Raw genomic sequence first — 26,626 nt, forward strand, 5'->3', positions numbered from 1 at the left:
TGCTGCACAAAGCATCATGGATGTGAGATACTGCTTTAAAGTAATACAATTATCATTTAAAAAAATGTATTAGTAGTATTATTATTATTATTACAGTGAATATTACATAACTATACAGTAGTGATTCCGATACCAGTATCGAGAACATACCTGAGGGTTCATGTCCTTTACAGTCTGACTGAATCCACTGTGCATGGACATTAGAGTGGATTTGTCCTGGACAGGAGTCTCTCTTTTATAAACTAGTCCTGCTGTCTTCACACATGCATTTCTGGAGTAAACCTGTCATTAAAACATCTCATTAAAAAAAGATCATATATTCGAAAAATAAACAGCAATTTCAACAAAGAGTTTTTGGTTAAAAACAACAAAGAGTTTATTAAATATACAGTATTTGGCACATGCAATGCATTTACTGAAGGTAATAGCAATGCTTGCACAGCAGCAAAACAATTTTAAGAAACAAAAGTCCATTTTCAACATTTCTGCCTTGCAGTCCCAGTAATGAAACACAGTACCGGCTGCTTGCGGTCTTGCTCAATTGTTTTCATCAGGAGCTGTAGTTTGGTGGCCATGTCTTTTTTCAGGCTCTCCCATCTCTTCCTCCTCTGCTTCTTTACGGTCTGACTGTCTCCTTCCAACTCTAGATCAGGCGAGAGTGTCTCCGTCACACTGCATAGGTTTAGATGGACGATCAGGACAGACAGAATTATTAAGAGTGATGGCCTAATATTATAAGAAACATACTTATGTGGTGCATTGCATATGATACCTGGCACTGACGGGTGATGCTTGCTGGGTAAGAATCTCCTCTCCACGACAGGCTACAGATTTCAGTAGCTTCTTCTGCTCTGCAAGTTGCTCCTCAAGCTCCTGATTTGGCAAATATCCAAAGTGACTTACAGTGCATTTTCTACTAAACAAACAGTCCACCTGGAGCAGTGTGGGCTCAAACATCTTGCTCTAGGGGCAAAGTGGTGATAGTTCATGAATTTTCCCTATGTTGAGGGCATTAGGAGCATGTCCCCCATCACTTTTTTGTCATGGACAATTTTGTCCCCACCACTTTATGAAACAATATATGGCAGGGATATATCTAAACCAAAGGAGGTGTCTCCAAATTCATGATGCACACTTGTAGATTTATCTACCTTCTGTTTCTGGAGGGTATCCTGGTGTTGAAGGCTGCGTGTTGAGCGTGCATGAGCCAGCCAATCCTGCATGTTTGGACTCTGAGAGAGACTTGAGTCTGATTCACTGGAGTCTGACGGCTCTTGAAGGGAATCCTGCAGGAGAGACGATTAACGTGAGCAATTACAGATGGAGAGATTCACCAAATGATCAGTGCATATGCAGATTAACAGCTTTAAATAATCAATAATTATAATATCATTAGAACTGGATCAATGATCATAAAATCTAATGATCATCCAATTATAGGTCATCACACTGTATTTTGCAACATCATTGTGAATACCAACATGAAAAGGGAAACACACGCATTAAATTGCTGTATAGTTTGCCCGTGTTCAGAGAAATCAGAATGCTGGAGTTCACATGGTCTCACAAACTTCCTTATTTGGTTAGTGACCAAGAGATTCAGTGCAGAGTGCAGATTCTTACGTAATTCTGCCTTTTGGTCACACTTTATTTTACAGTGTTCATGTTACTGTGTATTAACATTGGTAATTACTGAGTAATATTAATGGATTACATGTAATTGCTGTGTAATTGTTTGTAGAGCTGCTTGTACAATATACATGTAATATACACTCACGAGCACTTTATTAGGAACACCTGTACACCTACTTATTCACGTGTTTATCTTATCAGCCAATCGTGTGGCAGCAGTGCAATGCATAAAATCATGCAGATATGGGTCAGGAGCTTCAGCTAATATTCACATCAATCATCAGAATGGGGAAAAAATGTGATCTCAGTGATTTCAACCGTGGCATGATTCCTGGGATTTTCATGCACAACAGTCTCCAGAATTTACTCAGAATGATGGCAAAAACAAAAAACATCCAGTGAGCGTCAGTTCTGCGGACGGAAACGCCTTGTTGATGAAAGAGGTCAGAGGAGAATGGCCAGGCTGGTTTGAGCTGACAGAAAGGCTACGGTACCTCAGATAACCCCTCTGTACAATTGAAGTGAGCAGAATTGCATCTCAATGCACAACATGTCGAACCTTGAGGTGAAAGGGCTACAACTAGGAATGTCCAGATACCGATACTGGTATACAGAAATACTCAAACCAGCCCGACTGGCACCAACAATCATGCCACGGTCAAAATCACTAAGATCACATTTTTTCCCCATTCTGATGGTTGATGTGAACATTAACTGAAGCTCCTGACCCGTATCTGCATGATTTTATGTACTGCACTGCTGTCACACGATTGGCTGATTAGATAACTGGCTAATTAGATAATTGTACGAATAAGTAGGTGTACAGGTGTACCTAATAAAGTGGCCAGTGAATCTATCTTCCAACCTAGTTTCAGAGATAAAGTCTCACCTGGATGTTGATCTGTTTGTCTTGCAGCATCCTCTGCAGCTCGAGCAGGCTCCCCTTCAGCATACACAATTTCCTGGCCAGCTGCTCGGCGTCCTCTCTGTTCTCCAGTTGGCCTTCCAGCAGCAGGGTCTCACTGTGTCTGGAGAGCTCTGAGAGAGCCAGAACCTTCTCTTCGTTTTCCAACAGCATGTTCTGCAGGAGCAGCAGAAGAGAGGTCAGCTCAAACATGGTTCTGCTCCGGGGCCGCCGCACAGCCCCGCTTTTATCCCAGGCCCTTCCCAGCACCTACAGCGCTGTACATTATCCATAATCCCTCACGTGCCATGCTCCCAGTAAACATGCATTCCTTAGGATAACAACAGGAATGTCTAAAAGTGTCCTGGACTTTTATTATATATATATATATATATATATATATATATATAGATCCAATATCTACTTCAAGTGTCAAGATTATGCATCTATTATAGAATCCAAGGTGTTTCACAAAAGGGACATATGTCAGTTTGTAACCTTCCCTTGAAGGGAAACCAAACCCCACCCCCCTTTCTTCACAATCTTACAGTATGCCGCAGCCACCCTCATGCATATGCAATGAGGGGTGGGGCAGCTTTCCAGCGAGGACCAATCCTCTTACAGGAAGCCACTAAAATCCTCAAACCACTATAACTGTAGACTGTGCTTTTGCATAATCTGATTACAGCTCGTGCCACTACACGTTCAGATGGATTGATTCCTTAGCGTCTGAGGCTTTTAATACTGCTGTGTACATATTTCCTGTTGTACAAGAGTATAATAACCAAGAAGTCCTCAATTTAAAGGCACAAAACGGAGGATATTATCATGAGGCAACACATAAAATAAATTATCTTTGGTAGATCAATATGTAAATGTTAAATACGGTATACAATTTTGGTGCTCAACGATAGGGGCACTTTAACCTGGCAGTGTTTGAGTTGCTCTTCCATGTTTGAGTCCTGTGAACACGAAGTAAGGTCACCATGAGTGCTCTGCAGCCATTGGTCCAGCTGGTCAGCCTGGTTAAGGTAACGTTGTAAAGCCTGTGCCTGCTGCTGCTTTTCCAATCGCTCACTCAGTCGCTCCTATAAATGACACCATAAATGATTGATAATTGAAAGAGATGAGGCTTTTATTAGACTATAGGAGGCATGAATATGTCAATAGCTGTTTTTTCACACCATTAACTTAAGGAAGTGGGATTCTCTTTAAATTCAGCACACAAAAATTTTATTATTTCTATTTTCTTCTGTTATTGAAATTCTATTATGGTACAAAACATTCTAACTCACTACCATGTTTTACAGTATGAGACAGTGAAGCTCAATTCGCATAAAAAAAAATATTTTAAACAAGAAATTATAGAAACTATAGTTTAGATGTGAAAAAAAAAGGTAACACGTTCTATGAAGGCCATATTTATAATGCATTGTAGATGCATTATAATGCATTGGTAATGTCTCATAATACACCTTATATGTTATATAACATATAAATATTTGTAACCACAATTATAATACATTGTAATACTTACCAATTCATAGTTCTACCTTAGAGCACGGGTCGGCGAACTATGGCACGCATGCCAACATTGGCACATGGAGGGGTAATCACTGGCATGCCAGCAACGGCGAGAGAGGAGTAGACTTTTTTATTATTCCAATCTACATTTTGATGTAATCCTTCTCATGATCACGCAGCGTGTTTTCATGAGCTGAATGGAAGACTAAACAAAAAGTTCAAATGTGACGAGACTGCAGTATATCCAACAGATTCGTGCAGCGCGTGCAAGCCATTCATGCATCACAAGCCGGCAGCGCTTCACGTTCAGATAATTGCACGAGTAAACGTGCCCGCTTTGCTTCGGTCAGGCTGTGCAGATGACAGCCTACATTCCATGTTTTATTTGTTTCTTTTTTCTCTCAGAACACGTAATGCAATAAGGAAAACACCACTATTAATCCTTGAGATTTCCAACCCAGCATTCCAACACCCTCCTTAAACCATGGACATTCAAAATTACATTAAACGATTCTAAAAAATCTGAGTCTATTCAAAATATAAAATAAACCTGGAAATAAAGTTTTAGGATTTTGCAGATGTGATTCACCGAAAACTGCTAAACAGTTGAAATAGCACATGCAGTGTGAGTTTCATCACACTTTAATAGTGTTTAGCCTCCCTTTAAGCTCATGAAAACCTTAACGTTCATGAGGAAATATTACATCAAGATGTAGATTGGAATGCAGGTGCGAAAAACGTATATAAATAAATTAATATATCTAAAATATAAAAATAAAAAAATATGTATATAGTGCAAAAGTCTTAGGCACATAAGATGCTTCACCAAATCATTTGTCTTAAGATGGTTATTTATATCTTCAGCTTTAGTGTGTCAATAGGAAATATAAATGTTAGACTCCCAAACATTACTTTTGCAAATAGAAAAGATTAGAATAGAAGAACAGGGAGCCCTGCAACAGATGTCATGGTCCCCACAGAGCCCCCCACTGAACATCGTGTCAGTCTGAGATTACATTAAGAGACAGAAGCAATTGAGACAGCCTAAATAGTTAGAAGAACTGTGGAGAATTCTCCATGAAGCTTGAAACATCCTATCTGCCAACAACCAAGAAAAACTGTGTCCAGGTGTATCTAGGAGAATTGGGGCTGTTTTAAAGGCAAAGGTGGTCACACCGAATATTGATTTAGCTTTTTTATGTTTACTGGACTTTGTATGATATTAATTGATAAATGAAAACTATTTATGGCATTATTTTTGAAGACATCCTCACTATGCAACATTTTTCACAAGTGCCTAAAACTTTTGCACAGTACTGTATATATATATTCACACATTTTTAAATATTTAAATATTTAAGATTCCACACAATTTCGTGATCAGTAATCAAATAAGCAAATTTGTGACATCATGTTCAGGTTTTCTTTCATTAAAGCACTCACAAAATGCTCTGTGAAAATTCACATGCAGTATCATAATTACATCATAATCATTGGGTTTTGCAAGATTTTTTCACTCATACTATTATGCTGATAATAATGACAGCCACTGACCAGTGAAATAAAAAATGGCACTTCATGTCAAAAAGGTTGCCGACCCCTGCCTTAGAGTATAATGCATTAACATATTATATAATATAACATATATATATATATATATATATATATATATATATATATATATATATATATATATATATTTGTAATATATAATAGGTATGCTTTAAGTAATGTGACAAAAGCAATGTCTTATAAGCATCCATAAGATATTTTTAAGTGGTTTTTAAGACATTTCAACTTATGCTGGAAATGGTATACATTACGCATGCACAAAATACAAAATGACACCCATTCAATGTAAATTTTGAGATATTACGAAAAACACTTGTAAGGCTACATGGTTAAAATATATCACACATGATCACACATGTAGAAAATCTTCTTGGGTGTAAAAACACCCAATAATAATAATAAAATTAAAAAAATCTAACTGATTCTAAACTGGACTCTGTTCAATTAAATTTAATATTTGTGGATCTTATTGGGAGAAATAACTTCCATTGTATAAGTTTGACTTCTAATGTATTGTATGTTACAAGTTTATGTTATGGCTGTTTATAAGAAGATATTGCTTTTGTAACTTTACTTAAAGATCACTTATAATATGATCACGTCATAAAGCCTTTTGACTGTTTACACTATGCTGCTTCTGCATGACAGCACTTATACGATTAACTTTATTAGCTTCTGCTGCGTTAAAATTGGATGTTGCTTGTGTTGTAATGCATTATACTCTTAAGCATAACTATGAATAGGGGAAGTCTTATAATGTATTATAACTGTAGTTATAATTATTTATGAGAAGTTCAAACTCATTATAAGGTGCATTATGAGACATTATGAATGCAGTATAATGCATGTATAATTCTTTTACAATGCATTATAAATATGGGCTTCATTGGAAGTGTTACCAAAAAAATTCTTCAGTATCAAATTTTTTGGGGAATATGCCAAAGATACAAAGCTCAGGGCACAGAAGGATCATTCTCATTGTTATTTTGGAAATTGTATTTGTTATTTCTATTATTTTTCCAATAAAAGGAAATTAATCGTTTAGCATGCAACATACATAGATCAACCAAATGAATGCAATATAATTTGATAATGAGAACTTACATGACACTAGAAATAGTCATTAGAGGCCATGATTTACAGTGATTTTACCAAAGGTTACTATTTTAATCATTAAGCTACAGTGATATGATAAGACACCAATGTCCAATAAATATTTAAATCTATTAATAATAACAATCACAATAAACATGTTTTTCTCCTCCATTCTCCCCCCAAAATTTAAGACCAACGCAAACAATATTTATGATTTCTTGCATTTTATTTAAGATATACAAGACTTTTTATGGCCTTAAATATTAAAAAGTGACAATCCCTGAATACCCTGTGGTCTGTTTTGATGGTTTTCAAGGGGTTTTTGGCACTTGTCAGTTGGTCAGGCTTGGAGGCCAGCTTAAATCAGCTAAGACCAGCAAACCGCCTAAAGGCTCGGTCCACATTTACCTATGCACTGCAAGATTCCTGAGTCATCTCAATGGGAATCCGTGCAATTAGGAATTTCACTTGATGGACTTCTGGTGGAGAATATTTTTCCCTACACAAATTTTGCGTGGGGTTCAAGTTTGGTGAACTTTGACTTGCAAATTCAAATGTTGACCAATACAAAGTTGCTTGGTTTGGCAGTAAACTACAATGAATGTTCAAAATGTACGAGCAAATCCTTTTAGCGGCGAGTTTCTTAAACTAAAGTGCAGCATAAAAAAAGATGCTGCTTGACAAGTAGTTTTTGCTGGATTCACATGAGCTTAACATCCACCTTCTTCGCCTGCAGAATTTCACCGTGTAAATGTAACCGCACCTTTAGGCTGTTTTGTTTTCAGCACGGAAATTTTTTTTTTTTATATATAATTAAAGATGCACTGTAAATGGAGTATTATTATCCTAGTAGTGCAAGTGTACCTCCAGAAGCTGTCGTTTTCCAGAAGCTTTCATGTGGATGGTGGCCATCCTCTCCGCCAGCACAGTGAGTGTGGACTGCATGGCTAGATGATCTGTGGAGTCCACAGCGTCAGAGATCAGCTCTTCTGTGAAGCTGGACTGGAGCTCATTGATATTATCCTGCAGCATCACAATTTCTTCCATCTGATTCTGGAAGAGTACGAGAGTTTTATATAAATGTGACTGTGTTGTATGCAATGTAGGATTAAACCAACAAGCCTTGACAGTAAAATCATTGTAATTAAAGGCTTCTTGTGGCTAAGCAAACAGTAGAATATATCAGTATTTAATCAATTAAAGCAAGAAGTCATTAGAGGCCATGATTTACAGTGATTTTACCAAAGGTAACTATTTTAATCATAAAGCTAAAGTAATCTGATAAGAGACACCAATGTTCAATAAATATTTAAATCTATTAATAATAATCACAATACACTTTTTTTTTGTTGCCTAGTAATACAGTTCATTAGCCAATTAGAATATAATTCATAATGCTATTTATGGTTGCCATGCAACTTAGCTCTTGCGCATTTGTGTCATATTAGATTTGTGCTGAAAAACAGAAAAAAAAAAAAAACTTGCCAGAGGCATAATAAAAATTCAGTTATTACATTATTTAAGATCTATTCTCTGACAACAAGTCTTAAAGGGATAGTTCACCCCTAAATGAAAATAGTCATCATTTTCTCACCCTCATGTCATCCCAGATGTGTATGACTTTCTTTCTTCTGCAAAACACAAAGATTTTTAAAAAGAATATGTCAGCTCTGTTGGTCCTCACAATGCAAGTGAATGGTGACAAGAACTTTGAAGGTCCAAAAGGGACATAAAGGCAGCATAAAAGTAATCCATAAGACTCCAGTGGTTAAATGCATTTTTTCAGAAGCAAAATAATAGGTGTGGGTGAGAAACAGATCAATATTTAAGTCATTTTTTACTGTAAATCTACCCTTTCACTTTCACATTCAGCCACCTACTGGTTGAGGCTGGTCAAAGGTAGAGATTTATAGTTAAAAAGGACTTTGATCTGGATATTGGACATTAATCTGTTTCTCACCCACACCTATTATATTGCTTCAGAAGACATGTATTTAACCACTGGAGCCTTATGGATTACTTTTATGCTGCCTTTGTCCATTTTTGGACCTTCTGAGTTCCGGTCACCATTCACTTGCATTGTATGGACCAACAGAGCCGAGATATTCTTCCAAAAATCTTCATTTGTGTTCTGCAGGAGAAAGTCATCCACATCTGGGATGGCATTTTTGGGTGAACTATCCCTTTAATATCTTAGGTGTTTTTCTCTTCAAGTAAACATTTCTTGTTTATACTTTTACTGGAAAAACAATAGACAAAAAATACTGATTAAAAAAAATTGATTTGCAGTGAATTGTTTACATGAACATGCATTCTTGCTTATAACAGTTATAAACGCATTATTTTTGTTCATATTTTATTCAGTTCATGATTGCACAGTAACATTTGTTCAATGTTCATTTGAATACGTCTACATAAACAGCTGAAACTGTTATGATGAAGCAAGTTAATATATAACACACATAATAATCTGGAAAATATGTGTCAAGGCAGTTGACTCACCTGATGAAGGACCATTTGTCTATCAGGACTCAGATCAAGCATTGGGGGCTCATTTAGTCTGGTCTCGATGGACTCCATTTTAGCAGAGATGGACTGTAGAGAGCCCTGATAACACTGTTGTTTCTCCAGGGCCTCATAAAGAGTCTTTTGCTTTTCACTTATCTGTAAAACACATGGACAATATAAATTCAAAGAACAGCTATTAAAATACTGGTGGCATTTGAGTGTTGAACAAAGAAAGTTACACTTACCACATTTTTCAGGGTCTCCCACGAGCGCTGAAGACCATCTAAACTGGCCACAGACTCCAGTGTGGGATTGTACAGCTCCTGGATGGGCGCTTTGGTGAGAGTGGCCCGTCCCATGGACATCTGCATTTAAGAGAATTTAACAAACTGATGATAAACCAGTGACAATAACACTAAATAAATGTAATGACACATATCATTAAATTTAACGGCACTTTAATTTGCGTTAAATCATTGCACCACTGTAACATGAGTCCAAAAAGCTTTGAATCAGGTTAAAGTTTTGTGAAGAACAAATGAACTGAAAGAGAAATCAACTGTGATCATAATATTTCATTTGTGATTAAAGGGTTACTTCACCCAAAAATAAAAAAATCTATCATCAATTAATCACCCTCATGTCATCCCAGATGTTTGACTTTCTGTCTTCAGCAGAACACAAAGATTTTTAGAAGAATATCTCAGCTCTGTACAATGCAAGTGAATGGTGATCAGACCTTTGTAGCTCCAAAAATCACAAAGGAAACAGATGTAATCCATCAGACTCCAGTGGTTAAATGCATTTTTTAAGAAGCAATCTAATGGGTGTGGGTGAGAAACAGATCAAAATGAAAGTCTTCTGTTTTTTTTTGTTTTTTTTACTATAAATCTCCCATTTCACTTTCACTTTTACATCTGAAAGTCACATGTGGTGCCTGTTTAGTTTCACTTTCACATCCAAAAGTGAAAGTTAAAGTGGAGATTTAGAGTAACAGGACTTAAATATTGTTCTGTTTCTCACCCATACCTATTATATTGCTTCTGAAGACATGGATTTAACCACTGGAGTCTTATGGATTACTTCCTTTATGTGATTTCTGGAACTACAAAAGGCGTGATCACCATTCACTTGCATTGTATGGACCAACAGAGCAGAGATATTTTTCTAAAAAAAACTTTGTTTCTGTTCTGCTGAAGAAAGAATGTCATACACATCTGAGATGGCATGAGAGTGAGTAAATGATGAGAGAATGTCATTTTTGGGTGAACTATACCTTTAAATGTCATTATTTCATTGGACTTGACAAAGTAAATAAAAAAAATGGCATAAAAATGCAAAATGATGGTATTTTTCTGATATAAGCATGCAATCTAGAGAAGTCATGTGACAACAATGTTCAAACTACTGTTCGAAATGTTCATTGCTGTTTAGAGTTTCACATCTTATTTTTTGAATAGTATGTAATCCACAGTATACATTGTGTAATATGTAGTAAACAGCACATATTCCATTTTGACAACATTCTGTGATTAAGAACTGGTTATTTAAGGGTAAGATAAATTAAGGTTGAGGTTCATGATCTTAAAGAAGGAAGAAAAGGGATAAAATTGTGTTAACAAGGACACAAAAAGCGGCTTATTGTAAGAAAGTGGCGTTCCTGTTAACATGCACTGTATAAGCGGCATTCTCTTTACTCCCGTATACATGAGGCTCGGTCAGTAAGCGGTTTCTCCACAGCAATGTAATTTCCCCACCATGGTAATAACAAGCATGAGATCTGAGTAAGACTTCACTATTTTATTCTTTGTTGCTTCGCTTTATTTCCAGATATTCCAGAGTTGTTGCTGTGATTGTTTCCAATTTGGAATTGCGCTGCATTAGCGGGTGTTTCCACTTACGTCAAACTCCAGGATTCCCTTAATGTACGAGCGTATAAACACAAACGTGAGGGACAGTCGATATTTAACATTGGTGTGTTTAAAAGGGTATAGTTTAGTGTATGTTCTTTTCCCACTGTAATTTTTGAAATTTTGAATGCTTTCTGCTGTGTTAACTTGTTGGACTCTGTCCTATTACGTTCGTTTTCCAGTCTGTTCATGCACATGCGCACTTCTCAAAAACCTGTACGAACGCTGCTTATGCGTTTACATGGACAAATAAGCCACATTCTTCGGGAGAAACCCAACTGTTTTCTCTTAATCTCTTAAGTGGCGTAAGGGAAACGGCATTCTCGTTTACATGATGTTTCAGAACGGCACGTTCTGAAAAAACCCTGGAATAAAACGTTTTCTTCAGTACATGTTAACGTGGTCATTGTTAGGTTGGACAGATACAATGACAAGCACTAATGCTTGAACATGACTGGTTATACCTTGCTAAAGGTTGCTTCAGTGTTAGTGATAGGAGAAGGAGATCGACAGAAAGCAGGAGAACAGATTTCACTGCTGGTGCCATCCTCACCAGACTCCTCTGTCACAGGAGACAGGAGAGAGAGACAGCGACCAGACAACATCTGACACCATCACAAGAGAAGCAGAAAATAATAGTTAATTAGTCAGTCAAGCCAGAAATCTGTGGAGTTTTCTATCGGCACCACTTCTGTGTGGCCCTGATTATCACATGAAGAAGTAGAGGGTCAGTTTTAAATGAATGAGTTATTTAGAATAGAAAAACAATGGCATTTTAAGATATTTAACACAGCAGTCTCTCCCACAGTTAGATAGCTCACATTCAAATTAATTCCAGCCTAACGTACCGGGGCTTGAGACTGAGTCTGTTTTCTTTTAGAAGCATCACCATCCAGTTCCTCCAGGCTCTCGGTTAAATCAGTCACAGTCAGGAGTGTGGTGGCATGTTTGACTTTCACTGTCAACATCTTACACTTGGAGTTCAGTGATACAATCTGCTCCTGATATCCCTTGATCTTCTGGGCCAACTCCTGTTAAGATAAATAAAACTAACATTGGTCAAAAAAAATTACATATATACATACATACACAGTATGATGACCAACATGACTAACATACAGCTAATTTAATGTCTATTTACACATATTTTATGCAATTTAATTTCAGCAAATAAGCTGTGCACAAAATTGCTCAAATTAAAAGAAAAACATTTTATTTCATATTTAAAAAAAATAATATTTAATATATTAAAATATGTATTTATTATATTCAATATTAAAAAGAGAATGTGAGAAAATTCCGGGTTTAATACAAGTTAATAAACATGCATGAGGCTCCACATGCTGGGAGTCACTGAGGTGTCATGCACAACTAGCCACATGATAAGATGCACGGATTGACGGTCTCAGAAGCAGAGGCAACTGAGACTTGTCCTCCACCACCTGGATTGAGGTGAGTAACCGCGCCACCACAAAGACCTACTAAGTAATGAAAATTGTGAGAAAAGGGGATAAAAATATAAAAATAAAAAAATAATGATTTGAAATGTGTCACTATGTCCTGCTGCAGTTATTGTAAGACCCAGGAAAGATAAGAAATCATATTACCGATATACTGGAAGGACTTTGGTAATGAGTCCAATTGTTTAACCACAAACATGTGGAAATGTAGATAAAAAAAAATAAAAATAAAAAAATTGTAAAGTGAAATGTGGCATCTAGCTGAATCTTCATGTCACCTCATGATGGTGAATCTGAGCCTGCAACTCTTGGATGTTGCTGGTGTTCACAGGCTGATCCTGAATGACCCGATGAGCATCTTCAATCATGGACTGCAGATTCCTCACTTCCTGTTCATACTGTTCATACTGTACTACCGCCTCCTAAAAAGGGTAACACGCACACACACACACACACACACACACACACACACACACACACACACACGTTTATTTTTATATCATGGTGGGAACTCCTACTTGACTTCTATTGTACTTTAATCAAGCAAATTATAATGAATACGCCCTAAACCTAACCCTACAGCTAAACCTACCCCTTAAAAATGCCTTTTTGCAGGTTTTACAATCAATCTGGGGACATTTGGCTCCAACAAAAATAGCAAACGCTGACCCACACATACACAAAGAACATACGCAAAATTGTTGATCAACATTTTCTCTAAAAACACACCTTTGCATAAATCTCCATATTGTATAAACAAGCACAGAATCTGTTAAAGCCTAATAAATAGATGGAACTCTTGATCCAGGAAAATTCTAACACGTATTTGGTGAAGGGATCGAGATCAGTCTGCTAGCGGACTGCAGGATGTACCTGCAGGATGTTGCACTGCTGTATGGCGGTGTGCTGCAGTTGGCTGGCCTCCTGCTGCAGACTCAGAGCAGTGCGACAGATGGACAGACTGGTGACCACCTCCTCAGGAACTCTCAGAGCACTCTGACACTCCTGCACCGCCTCTACCTGCTGCTTGAAGCTCTCCATGTCAGTCAACAAACGCTGAAAAAGAGCAAAGGTGTCCATTGAATCCAAAACCAAGTGACTAAACCAAAACTAAGCCAAAGTGACTTGCAATACAGGAACAATCACTTTGGTTTAAAGGTGCACTCAGTAATTCTTTCCTTATTTAACCCTTATGTTTTGTTCCGTTCATTTTGATCCGGACAACTTTTTTTTCTTAAAATTTTTTTTTTTTTCACTTAATCTAACTGGAATAAAATTCCTTGACTTTGTTCACATATTGTATCTAAAAACACACACAAAAATTGGACCATTTTCTTTTATTTTTTTTTTGGTTTTATTTCACTTTGTTACACTTGTTGTGTTCCTGGTCAAAAATGACCAGCCATTGGAAATAAATGGATTTGACTGCAAAATACAGAAATATTAAGAGTTCAGGAGCATCCCAATCCTTTAGATGAGCACATATGTGGATGTGTGTTTGCACACACAAAGTCCTCGGACATGTGCACACACACAACACACTCACACTCACACACACACACACACACACACACACAATGTGTGTTGAGCACCCTTTTGTGCATCGTCTTTCCATGTACACTCTTTGAGGAATATTTATAGATCTACTAATCATATTATGTTGTGTTTAGGCTCGTTTGAATCAGGATAGTTTGCTTTAAGTTATGATATCTCATTATCTATGTTATATGTATGTTTCAGGAAGTAATAAGAAAAAACATGACAAAAAGACTCTCCTGTTTATTATATTTGTGTGTCAGTGGGAATTACATATACTAGTACTCACTGAAGTTTGGTCTCTGAGTGATGCTCATTGAATTCTAATAATTGAGAACTTTCCAATGATATATATGTTTTTACCAACAAATACAACTGTTGTGATAACAAATTTGCAAATAATGAGAATGAAATGGTTCTTATTTGTCAGCTAATTAAAAAGCGTTATTTAAGAATTGGTAGGATATAGATATATGCAATGTAAAGTCCAGATTCTAAGCTTTAAAATGACTTCTGTTTTGTTAAGATTAAGCAAGTGGTTATTCATTTATTATATAATTATTATTTTATTAATTTTTTCCAAAGGGAGTGCCACCCACTGGCCCGGTACAAGCTCAGTTCAGTGAATCCTTCAATCAATAATTTGTTTTTTGTTTTTTTGTAAATATGTAAAAAAAAAAATTAAATTCTAAATCTGTCATAATTACAAAAAAAGAAGTTGATAAAAATATCTAATGCAATATCTTGTGATAATATATGCAATATGAGAGATTTATAAACAAACTTAGTGGGTCGGTCATTTTTGACCATGAACACAAAATGTGTTAGCACAAAACAAACACAAGGGTTAAGAAGTTTTACTTCTAAAGAAATTAATTGTAATTTGGAAACATATGTATAAAACCATGAGCACTCACATAAGATGAAGACTCCAGTCATATCAGTAACCTTATAAAAGCTGTTATATTCTACATGCAGAGGGTCCCCTCATGGGTGCTTAATCTCAGTAACCGCCCTGTTACTGGACACTTTCACTCTCTGATTAATTTAATCATTGCTAAAAGTGAGTAGTACATTTCTACAATGGCGTAAGTAACTAAATACTATTGCGTTTGGGGGGCCTGGGTAGCTCAGCAAGCATTGACGCTGACTACCACCCCTGGAGTCAAGAGTTTGAATCCAGGGCGTGCTGAGTGACTCCAGCCAGGTCTCCTAAGCAACCAAATTGGCCTGGTTGCTAGGGTGGGTAGAGTCACATGCGGTAACCTCCTCATGGTCGCGATTAGTGGTTCTCACTCTCAATGGGGCACGTGGTAAATTGTGCATGGATTGTGGAGAATAGCATGAGCATTCACATGCTGTGAGTCTCCACGGTGTCATGCACAACGAGCCACGTGATAAGATACGCGGATTGAGTGTCTCAGAAGCGGAGGCAACTGAGACTTGTCCTCTGCCACCCGGATTGAGGTGAGTAACCGCGCCACCACGAGGACCTAGTAAGTAATGGGAATTGGGCATTCCAAATTGGGGAGAAAAGGGGATAAAATAAAAAATAAAAAATTGCATTTGATCACTGCTGCTTCCACACCACTAGGTGTCAGTGTAAGTCCATGACGACATTAAAAAAAATACAGAATGTACCTTTAACTTGGGGTTTAGTGTCTTGCTCAAGGGCACAATGGTGATTGTTTATGGATCACCTCTTGTGGGATTTAAACCAGTTTTGATACCTATCAAGATTTTTAGCCACTAACACAATGGCCCATCCATGTACAACACACAAGTTTTCAGCATCAAGTAATTTTTTGTCCTCACAGAAGAGACAACATCATAGCCAATCAGAACGCATAATATTATGCATAATATACAACTATATGTATCAGGAATTTGGACCAATGAGATTTTACTGTAGGTGGAGCTACCCAGTATGACACAATAAAAACAGAAACCAAGTGACCAACAAAAATGAGCTGTCATGTGATATCAGGGTTCCGGGTTTGAGCTCGCCCTGAGACATGTTCCCACTCTGGTCCCTTCTCTCTCCACCTTTGATTTTCTGTCTCTCTTTTATGTCTATCAATAAAAAATGGAATGGAAACAGATGAGGAACCACCAAAGGTATACTGCATTACCTGTCTTTGAGTCAGTTGTTCTTTTAGACTCAGACGGGCCACTTCTGGAGACGTGAGAGTGGCTTGGACCTGTTCCAAAGAAACATGCAGGGTCTTCACTTCACCCTCAAACCTCTCCATATCCTACAGAGCGAAACACAAAAGGCAGTCAGGATGAGCTAGTGAAAATTCTACAGTATAAGTGACAAATTACAAACTGTCCAATTAAATTAATAAAATATCAAACTCTGTTAGAGTTCTAAAGCGTCCTGACCTTTGCTGCATCCTGTAGGCCCTGCAGTCGTGATCTTATGCTCTGCTCCAGTTCTTCAGTGTGACGGCTCAGTTCTGACACCTGCTGACCCATGGCCTCCACCTGCAGCGTCTCAGCTAGGATCTCCATCTTCTCCTGCATGGACTCCAGGTCACCATGAATCTCACGTGATTCATGCAAAACAGACTGCAGGGACAAAATTGCACAGTAGTAACACTAGAATGTTTTTCACTTTAAGGACCTCAAGGTCACTATTTTAAACAAAAATATATTTTTGCATGATGTAGTTCACCTGATACATTCTGATCTGCTCTTGTAGGTGAGACGAAGAGTTCCAGATGATGTTGGCCTTCACTAGACTCCCGGCTCTCTCTGTCCACTTTACTATGAATTCAAACATCTCATTGTATTCATCTAGATGGGCATCAGCCTTGAGGGAAGACAACACAGGCACATCACATACAGTAACTTAGCTATGTTCCTATGTTTTCACATTCAGCAGTTTCCACATCAAAACCAAGTTTGCCGACCCAGAGTTTATAAACCATTGAGTGTCGGTCTTGAATGTAGTTCACAAATAAAACATGTTCTTTTACCTTTTTCAGACATATGGTCTTATACTCCGCCTGCCGAAGAGTGTGATGATGGATTTCTCGTAATTTAGCGATGGCATCACCCAGCTGTCTGGCTATTAGAGGGTTACGGCGACCAAAGTCTTGGACTGCAGTGTCAAGTTCAGCTAGAGTTCTTCCGCAAATGTCAAGTTCATCACAAAGACGCTACAAGACAGTGGAATCATAGTACTTTGTCATAGATCGCAACAGTGCCCACCCACTTTTTCAGCCGCCTGAGTTCTGGAAGTAATTTTTCCCCATTCATTTTCCCATTGGTTTTTCTTAAAATCCTTAATAAAAGAGTTCTAAGCCATGAACCAACCCAACCAGCTCCGAAGTGAATCACAACATCAAAAAAACTTTGATTTAAAGAAAAAGCTACTGTATTTAAAAATTGGACAAAAACACAAAGGTGAAAGACTGTGTATTTACCGTCTAGCATTGCGAATTACTCAATCAAATAAAATCATGGAAAACATAAAACTATTGTTTTTAGGTTGTTGATTACAAGTATAGAAACAATATATTACCAGTACAAGTTAACAGAAAAATATTCCAATATATACAAATATGTATGTGCTTTGATGGTGCAGGAAGAGTGAATCAATTGTGTCATTCACAGTGTGTCATGAAAATCGGCGGTCACTGCTGGACCTGCTTGGCAGGCTTTGTTGGCCGCGATTTTCTGATTGGTGGCTATTAAACACGATTTTAAAACAATGATGTTGAAATAACGTGGACTGATGGCTTCAACAAAAGGCATATACCATCTATGAAAAACCTCTGAGCTCACAGTAGGTTGGACTAGATAGTTCACCCAAAAATTTAAATTCTCTCATCATGCACCAGATGTGTATGACTTTCTTTCATCTTCAGAACACAAATGAAGCTTTGTAGAAGATCATCTCAGCTCTGCAGGTCCATACAATGCAAGTGAATGGTGATTAGACCTTTGTAGCTCCAAAACTCACATGAAGCAAACATAAACGTAATCCACATGACTCCAGTGATTAAATACATGTCTTCAGAAGCAATATAATAGGTGTGGGTGAGAAAAAGAACAATATTTAAGTCCTTTTTTACTCTAAATCTCCACTTTCACTTTCACTTTCAGATGTGAAATTGAAACTAAATAGTCAAATTTAAAAGTAAAAGTGAAAGTGGAGATTTAGAGTTAAAAAAAGGGCTTACATTTTGATCTGTTTCTCACCCACACCCATTAAATCACTTCTGAAGATATGGATTTAACCACTGGAGTCTTTCTGTTTCCTTTATGTGATTTTTGGAGCTACAAAGTTCTGATCACCATTCACTTGCATTGTGAGGACCAACAGAGCTGAAATATTCTTCTAAAAATCTTTGTGTTTAGCAGAAGAAAGTCAAACACATCTGGGATGGCATGAGGGTGAGTAAATGTTGAGAGAATTTTCATTTTGGGTGAACTATCCCTTTAAAGGTTTATAAGTTATAGTTGAAAATCAATTTGTGTATGAAAAATTAACGGGATTTTTACTTCTGGAACCAGACTGCTGCACTCCATTCCAGACAGTCCATATCAAATTTGTTTGTAGAAAATTCATATAAAATATAAAAATGTATAATCAAGCAAATCAAAGTTATCATGACAAACATAAATATAGTAGTATGCAACACATACTCTGGCCTCATCTTTTGCTTGATCGATATCAGTGGCCTTTTCCTTCAGAGTGGTAGAGATGGCCTTTATTTTTTCAGATACGTCATGGATTCTGGAATTGAACTCTTCTTTGATTACTCTGGTCTTCTGGATGTCTCTCTCCTTGGCTTGAACCTAATGGTATGAATTTGTTATTTTCTTGCCTTAGTTGAAGTATTAGTTAAAATGAATACATTGGTCAAAACATTTGCCTGCATTGGCTATAGATTATAGCAAGAAGGAAATTAACTTTTAACCTCATTTATATGATCAAGACAAAGAAAAAAATCCTGCACACTACCATAACTTGCAAAAAACTCAAATTCATATAAAAAAACCAAAAAAATGATGACTAAGGCAAATTATGCACCTGATCCTCAATGGATCCCAGGGCCAGGGACACTTCAGCCAGTTGCATGGAGATCTCTGATGGTAGAATGGTATACAGGTCTAAGTATTTACTCTGCTGCTGTTCTGCAAGCTTGTCTACATTCTGGCGGTGAGCAATCAGCTCTCCATGCATCACCTGTACACAGGAAATAAAAATAAGAACTAGTAGACAATAGACATAGATAGTGCTGGGTAGTAACAGATTACATGTAATCTGAATTATGTAATCTGGTTACAAAAGTCAAGAACGTTTTGGTGACGATTACCAAATATAATTGGTCTGATCTGTTACAACACATAGATGGCATTTGTAAAAAAACAAATATGCCGGAGTAAGAATATTTTAAGTGCCTTTTTTATTTCACTCAAACAGACAAATAGCGAGTAAAACAGACACAAAAAAATCTTATGAATTCTCATATTTTGATCCATAAAGTTTTTAGGCTCATCAATTTTAGACATGTAATTTTTAATCAGTACCAGATTCAAAAGTAATCAACCCAGCACTGGACATAGATATCTAAAAAAATTCATTTAAACTTGTCCCTCCTTTCCTTTAAAAAAAAGCAAAAATAAAGGTTACAGTGAAGCACTTACAATAGAAGTGAATGGGGGCCAATTTTTGGAGGGTTTAAAAAAGGCAGAAATGCAAAGCTTAACATTTTCTAAAAGAAATTACATTAATTCTTCTGTTAAAACTCATGCATTATTTGAGCTGTAAAGTTGTTTAAATTGTCATTTTTACAGTCATTTTAAGCTTTTAGGGTTTGCTGACATCGTCATGGCAATGAAGTTGTAAAATTGGCAATACATTTACACAGAAAAGGTTAGTGCGCAATTTTAATCACACTAAAATCATGTTTAAATGCATATTGTTTATGTCTTATGGTTATACTTTTGAAAAAGTGAGTATTGTAACGTTCAAAAATTGGCCCTCATTCACTTCCATTGAAGTGCCTCACTGGAACCCAGATTTTTGCTTTTTTAAAGAAAAGGAGGGGTAAGTCAAAATGAATTTTTGTAGTAATCAATATCACGCCATAAATGTTGTCAATTGAGCTTAACTTGGATTGAACCTGGAATATTCCTTTAAGACAATAGGTATGTTTGGAATGACATACTACTCCATACTACTATCATGAACCAAAGGCAGAAACATTTACAGTTGCACTGTTTCACTATTTCACTACTGTTTAAAAATTGTAAGCAGTATACATTAAATGCTGCAGAGTATGTAGTAAGCAGCACGCTAGTATTCCACCCCAAACAAAGCCTTTGTGCAACTTAGTGAAAAACGGTAAGAGGAAATGGATGAGACACCTCCAGTTCTTGTGTCAGAATATCCAGATCAGACGTGGGATTCAGCAAAAGCTCTCTAGAGTCCTGGATCCAGCTCCTGACCAGACTGAGTCCTCTCTCCACACTCTCTCTGTCTGATAGTTCCTGCTGAACTCGACTCTTTCCTGTCTTGGCTTTCTGCAATAGACTATGAGAAACAAGGAGTAAACTGGTCAACATTCAGCCAATACCAAAATATCAGGGCTTACTTTTCCTAATTCAAACAGTATTCATCTTCTATGGCAGGTTTCAAAAGTACTTAAAGGGACAGTTCACCCAAAAATGAAAATTCTCTCATCGTTTACTCAACCTCATACCATCTCAGATGCGTATGACTTTCTTTCTTCTGCAGAACACAAATTAAGATTTTAAAAGAATCTCAGCTATGTAGGTCCATGCAGTGCAACTGAATGGTGGCCAGAACTTTAAATCTCAAAAAAACACATAAAAATCAGTGTGGAGGCGGAGGCGTGGCCGAGCGCCGTGCTGTGGAGAGCGAAGCAGGGGAGATGAGTGGTGAATGAATTCCACCTGTGCTTAAGTCTTGAGGGCTTTTAAGGGGAGGAGACAGCGGCAGTCGAGAGACAGAGCCCAGCTGAGAATCTACATGTGTGTTGGCCACTGCCATTTATGTAGAAGCACCTTGAGTTGTGTGCGTGTAAACTGTACCATTGTGCTTTGAAACGAACGAGTTTTCTATTGAACAAAAAGACAGTCCTGTATTGGAATCGCCGTCTCCCGCTTTCCCTGAACTTCAAGATCTTGCTACACTAGTGCTGAAACCCGGAAACTGAGTGAGACACCTCAACATGGATCCTCACCATTGGCAGACATCAAAACCCTTGCTGGCATCCACCAGACAGCCAAGCATTTTCTCTCTCTCTCACTCTCTCTCTCTCTCTCCTGCTGTCTCTTCCCCTCCCCTACCTCGCCCTGTTCCTGTCCCTGCTCCCGCAGGCCAGGGGGGTTCTGGACATCTCTACTCCACCTTCTGGGTCTCCTTCCCTTTCCTGCCAGGTTGGAGAATCTGTGGCCGCAGGTGTGGGGGGAAAGTCTGGTCTGGTACGCTGGCATTGCGGGGAGCCGGGCCACTTCCAGGACCAATGTTCGGCGATGAATGTGGGGACGTCAGTCCAGGTCCCCGACGTGCCACATACCACCCCCAACTGAGCAGGTACGTACCAGAAACCTGTGAGTATTCAAGGAGGTACATACCAAGCCTTTGTGGATTCAGGTTATAATCAGACCTCGATTCACCAGTGCTTGGTTCAACGGGAGGCTTTGGGTACAGCACGTAGGGTGAAGGTGTGGTGTGTGCATGGGGACGTTCAAGAATATCCCTTAGTGCCCACTGCTATTCAATTTCAGGGGCAAAAATATAGAGTTAGTCCTCATCTCACCCATCCACTGATTTTTGGGTACAAATTGGCTGGCATTTCAGTCGTTACTGGGGGGATTGTGCGGATGGGTCCTGTACCAAAGTGTCTCGGTGTGTGGTTTGCAATTCGCTGGCTGGGGAGTCGGAGCCGGGGCCATCTGCATCAGCTCCGCATCACGATGACGCAAGGGAGGGGGAAGGGAGGCTTCCCCAGCCCTAAGAGGATTCCCTACTGCTGATTTCCCTCTGGAGCAGATGCGAGATGAGACCCTTAGGCACGCCTTTGATCAAGTGAAAGTGACTGATGGTTAACGCCTCCATCCAGATATTGCACTCGCATATCCGTACTTTTCTATTATAAATGATTGGTTGTATCAAGTGACGCAGGATGCTCAGACAAAACAAGATGCAACCCAGTTGTTGATACCGAAGAGTCATCGGGAAATGCTATTCCAGACAGCTCATCATAATCTGATGGCAGGTCACTTAGGGCGAGAAAAAACACTAAACCGTCTAATGGCCTGTTTCTATTGGCCAGGCATTCACGGAGATGTTCGCAGGTGGTGTGCGGGATGCCGTAAATGTCAGCTGGTGAATCTGCCGGCCACCCCAAGAGCGCCTTTGTGCCCACTTCCTTTGATCGAGGTCCCCTTCGAAAGAATTGGTATGGACCTCGTCGGGCCATTAGAGCAGACAGCATGCGGACATTGCTTTGTGTTGGTTCTGGTGGACTACGCAATGCGATATCCAGAAGCAGTGCCTCTACGCAACATTTCAGCACATAGAGTTGGGGAGGCACTCTTCAGAATCATCTCCCGAGTGGGGATTCCAAAAGAAATCCTCACTAATCAAGGCACTATTTTTATGTCATGTACACTACGCGAGCTGTACGAACTATTGGGTATTAAATAGATTCTGACAAGCGTGTACCACCCGCAAAGGGACGGCTTGGTCGAATGGTTTAAACCCTGAAAAACATGATTTGTAAGTTTGTGCAGGAAGATGCTCAGAACTGGGATAAGTGGCTTGAACCCGTTATTCGCCATTCGAGAGGTCCCACAAGCCTCCACGGGGTTCTCCCCATTTGAATTATTGTATCGGTGTAAGCCTCACGGTGTCTTAGATGTGTTGAGGGAAAATTGGTAGGAGGGACCTTCAAACAGCAAAAAAGAAATTCAATACGTTCTTGACTTGAGAAAAACTCCAAACATTGGGGCAGCTATCATAGGAGAATTTGCTGCAGGCTCAAGAACGTCAGTCCTGGCTGTATAACAGGGGAGCTCGGCTACAGGAATTTACACAGGGAGATAAAAGTCCTTGTATTACTACCCACATCAAGCTCTAAATTACTCGCAAAGTGGCAAGGGCCCTTTGAGGTCACATGGCGAGTCTGGGAAGTCGATTATGTGGTTAAGTGTATGGATAGAGGCGGAGCATGTCACATTTACCACCTCAGCCTCATAAAACTATGGAGAGAGGCGGTCTCCGTGACTGTGGCGATGGTGGTTCCGGAGAGAGAGGAGCTCGGTCCGGAGTTAAATTTAAAAATTACCAATCAAGTCACCCCAGTCGCCCGTGAAGTCCACCTCTCACTGTCCAAAATCGCGGAGGCTGCCAGGTTGCAAGGAGAATTCTCAGATGTGTCTTGCCTCTTCTTGGGTGTATGAATCTCATCAGTACCATATCGAAACATCCCCAGGGGTAGTGGTACGCAGTTGTCCCTACCATTTACCCGAACACAAAAAGGTAGTACGGGAGGAGTTGAGGGCTATGCTTTATATGGGGAAAATAGAAGAATCCCATAGTGACTGGACCAGTCTGGTAGTCTTATTCCCTAAGAGTGATGGGTCGGTCCAGTTTTGTGTGGATTATAGAAAAGTGAATGCGGCGTCTAAATTTGATGCGTACCAAATGCCTCGCATTGACGAACTGCTCGATCAGTTAGGTGCGGCTCGTTTTTATTCGACTTTGGATTTAACAAAGGGATATTGGCAGATTCCCTTGACTCCCATGTCCTGGGAGTCAAGGGATACTGCCTTTTCCACTCCGTTCTGCTTACACCAATTTGTTACTCTTCCGTTCGGTTTGTTTGGGGCCCCGGCGACGTTTCAGCAACTCGTGGACAAAGTCCTTCACCCACACGCTGCATATGCTGTTGCCTATCTTGATGATATCATCATCTATAGCAACAATTGGCAGCGGCACTCCAGCATCTGAGGGCTGTCCTGAGGTTGCTGAGGCAGGCGGGGCTCACGGCAAATCCGAAGAAGTGTACAATTGGGCGGGTGGAAGTACGGTATCTGGGCTTCCACTTGGGTCATGGACAAGTGCGTCCCCAAACTGATAAGACAGCAGCCATTGCGGCTTGTCCGAGACCCAAGTCCAAAAAGGGGGTGAGACAGTTCCTGGGGTTGGCTGGCTATTATCGGAGGTTTGTGCCTAATTATTTGGATGTCACTAGCCCACTGACTGATCTCACTAAAAAGGGAGCGCCAGACCCGGTCCAGTTGCATTCCCCTGACTTCTCTCTCCCTTTTGTTTTACAGACAGATGCATCGGACAGGGGGTTGGGGGCTGTGTTGTCCCAGGTAGTGGAGGGGGAGGAGTGCCCCGATAGAAAAGGAGTGTCTGGCCATCAAATGGGTTGTCCTCACTCTCTGATACTACCTGCTTGGGAGGGCCTTCATCCTCTGTTCGGACCATGCTCCGCTCTAATGGCTCCACCACATGAAGGACACTAACACGCAGATCACTCACTGGTATCTGGCACTTCAGCCCTATAAATTAGAGGTGGTCCACAGGCCGGGGGTGCAGATGGCTGTGTGTGTGTGGGGGGGGTTCCCCGGCCTGAGTCGGGCGGTGGGGGTATGTGGAGGCGGAGGCTTGCAAGCCGAAGAACACCATCCCAACCGTGAAGTGGGGAATCATGTTGTGGCGGTGCTTTGCTGCAGGAGGGACTGGTGCACATCACAAAATCGATGGCATCATGAAATTATGAGGATATATTGAAGCAACATCATGACATCAGCCAGGAAGTTAAAGCTTGGTCACAAATGGGTCTTCCAAATGGACAATGACCCCAAGCATACCTCCAAAGTTGTGGCAAAATGGCTTAAGGACAACAAAGTCAAGGTATTGGAGTGACCAACACAAAGCCCTGACCTCAATCCCATAGAAAATTTGTGGGCAGAACTGAAAAAGCGTGTGTGAGCAAAGAGGCCTACAAATCTGACTCAGTTACACCAGTTCTGTCTGGAGGAATGGGCAAAAATTCCAGCAACTTATTGTGAGAAGCTAGTGGAAAGCTACCCAAAATGTTTCACCCAAGTTAAACAATTTAAAGGCAATGCTACCAAATACTAACAAAGTGTACATAAACTTCTGACAAACTGGGAATGTGATGAAAGAAATAAAAGCTGAAATAATCATTCTCTCTACTATTATTCTGACATTTCACATTCTTCAAATAAAGTAGTGATCCTAACTGACCTAAGACAGGCAATGTTTTCTATGATTAAATGTCAGGAATTGTGAAAAACTGAGTTTAAATGTATTTGGCTAAGGTGTATGTAAACTTCTGACTTCAATTATATAAGTGAAGGTGGAAATTTATAGTAAAAAAGGACATAAATATTTATCTGTTTCTGACCCACAACTATCATATCACTTCTGAAGACATGGATTTTACCACTGGAGTCTTATGGATTACTTTTATGCTGGCTTTATGTGCTTTTTGAAGATTCAAAGTCCTGGCCATCACTCACTTGCATTGTATGACCTACAGAGCTGAAATATTCTACTAAAAATCTTAATTGTGTTCTACAAAAGAAAGAAAGTCTTACACATCTGGGATGGCATGAGGGTGAGTAAACAATGAGGGAATTTTCTTTTTTGGGTGAACTATCCCTTTAACAGTTTTGATATGTTTTCATGACTGATTCCAATTCTAGACTGGAGCTTAAATGCAAAAGCAGTTTAAAAGAAACATACATTTATAATTTCAGCCATCACACTAGACTGGCTGGGAGAAACCTTACTCACCTCTCAAGCTGATCTTGAAAAGCTTTGATTTCCTTCACACTGGGCAACTGGTCATGATCAGCTGTTGGCACCGATACCTCCACATCATGTAGCAGGCTGAGAGCGTACTGACGTAAGAGAGTTAGAGAAGACAGCTCCCTCTCCAAATCCTGAGAGACCAGCTCATACTGGTCCAGATGTGACTGTAGTGTGGCTTTAGATGCTTTCTCAATGTTGCAATCAGTGACACAGCCCTTTAGTTCTTCTGTTATGGCTCTCACCTTCATCATCTGAATAACACAGTCCCAACAGATTAACACATGAAACAGTTGTCTTAATTGAAAAATTATGCTTGTTATGAATATATTCACCGCATTGAGTCCCTACGAAGGGAGAGAAGCGTTTTTTACATTTACTGTTTCTACTGTCAAATTATTAATGTTGAGCACTGACAAAACATTAGACAGCTCTAAGATTCAACATCTGAAATCTGTTATATGCAATAATATTTCCTTAAGTTAGACAGCTGGTCTTCTAATCAGCTGACAGATGCCCCAAATCCTTCTAAAACCATCTAAATAAACCAGCCTAACCAGCTTGGCCAGGCTGGAAGACCAGCAAAGCACCTTAGGCTGCTCAAAGCATGCAAAATCAAAATGAAGAGTCCAGGGATGTTTGGTTTTGG

The 26,626-nt window shown here is 39.2% G+C and overlaps 1 protein-coding gene across 9 annotated transcripts in view; it reads right to left on the reverse strand.

Moving 5' to 3' along the window:
- The window catches only part of syne1b (spectrin repeat containing, nuclear envelope 1b), a 178,025-nt gene that overhangs the window by 54,059 nt on the left and 97,340 nt on the right, over positions 1-26,626 (reverse strand). For 6 of the 9 annotated variants that reach the window (XM_051647295.1, XM_051647292.1, XM_051647291.1 and 3 more), the window contains 21 exons: positions 25,963-26,231; positions 20,526-20,691; positions 19,186-19,341; positions 18,798-18,950; positions 17,123-17,305; positions 16,819-16,956; positions 16,527-16,712; positions 16,274-16,396; positions 13,479-13,661; positions 12,884-13,027; positions 11,994-12,176; positions 11,610-11,750; positions 9,481-9,600; positions 9,230-9,391; positions 7,592-7,780; positions 3,463-3,624; positions 2,522-2,713; positions 1,152-1,286; positions 773-963; positions 519-672; positions 151-282 (listed from right to left, as the gene is read on the reverse strand). In XM_051647295.1, coding sequence (XP_051503255.1) covers positions 151-282; positions 519-672; positions 773-963; positions 1,152-1,286; positions 2,522-2,713; positions 3,463-3,624; positions 7,592-7,780; positions 9,230-9,391; positions 9,481-9,600; positions 11,610-11,750; positions 11,994-12,176; positions 12,884-13,027; positions 13,479-13,661; positions 16,274-16,396; positions 16,527-16,712; positions 16,819-16,956; positions 17,123-17,305; positions 18,798-18,950; positions 19,186-19,341; positions 20,526-20,691; positions 25,963-26,231 — 3,462 coding nt within the window. The remainder of the gene's footprint in view (positions 1-150; positions 283-518; positions 673-772; positions 964-1,151; positions 1,287-2,521; positions 2,714-3,462; positions 3,625-7,591; positions 7,781-9,229; positions 9,392-9,480; positions 9,601-11,609; positions 11,751-11,993; positions 12,177-12,883; positions 13,028-13,478; positions 13,662-16,273; positions 16,397-16,526; positions 16,713-16,818; positions 16,957-17,122; positions 17,306-18,797; positions 18,951-19,185; positions 19,342-20,525; positions 20,692-25,962; positions 26,232-26,626) is intronic. The other 3 variants (XM_051647299.1, XM_051647293.1, XM_051647294.1) reach the window with 2 other exon arrangements.

Source organism: Myxocyprinus asiaticus, chromosome 20, assembly GCF_019703515.2.
Source record: "Myxocyprinus asiaticus isolate MX2 ecotype Aquarium Trade chromosome 20, UBuf_Myxa_2, whole genome shotgun sequence".
Classification (NCBI taxonomy): domain Eukaryota; kingdom Metazoa; phylum Chordata; class Actinopteri; order Cypriniformes; family Catostomidae; genus Myxocyprinus; species Myxocyprinus asiaticus.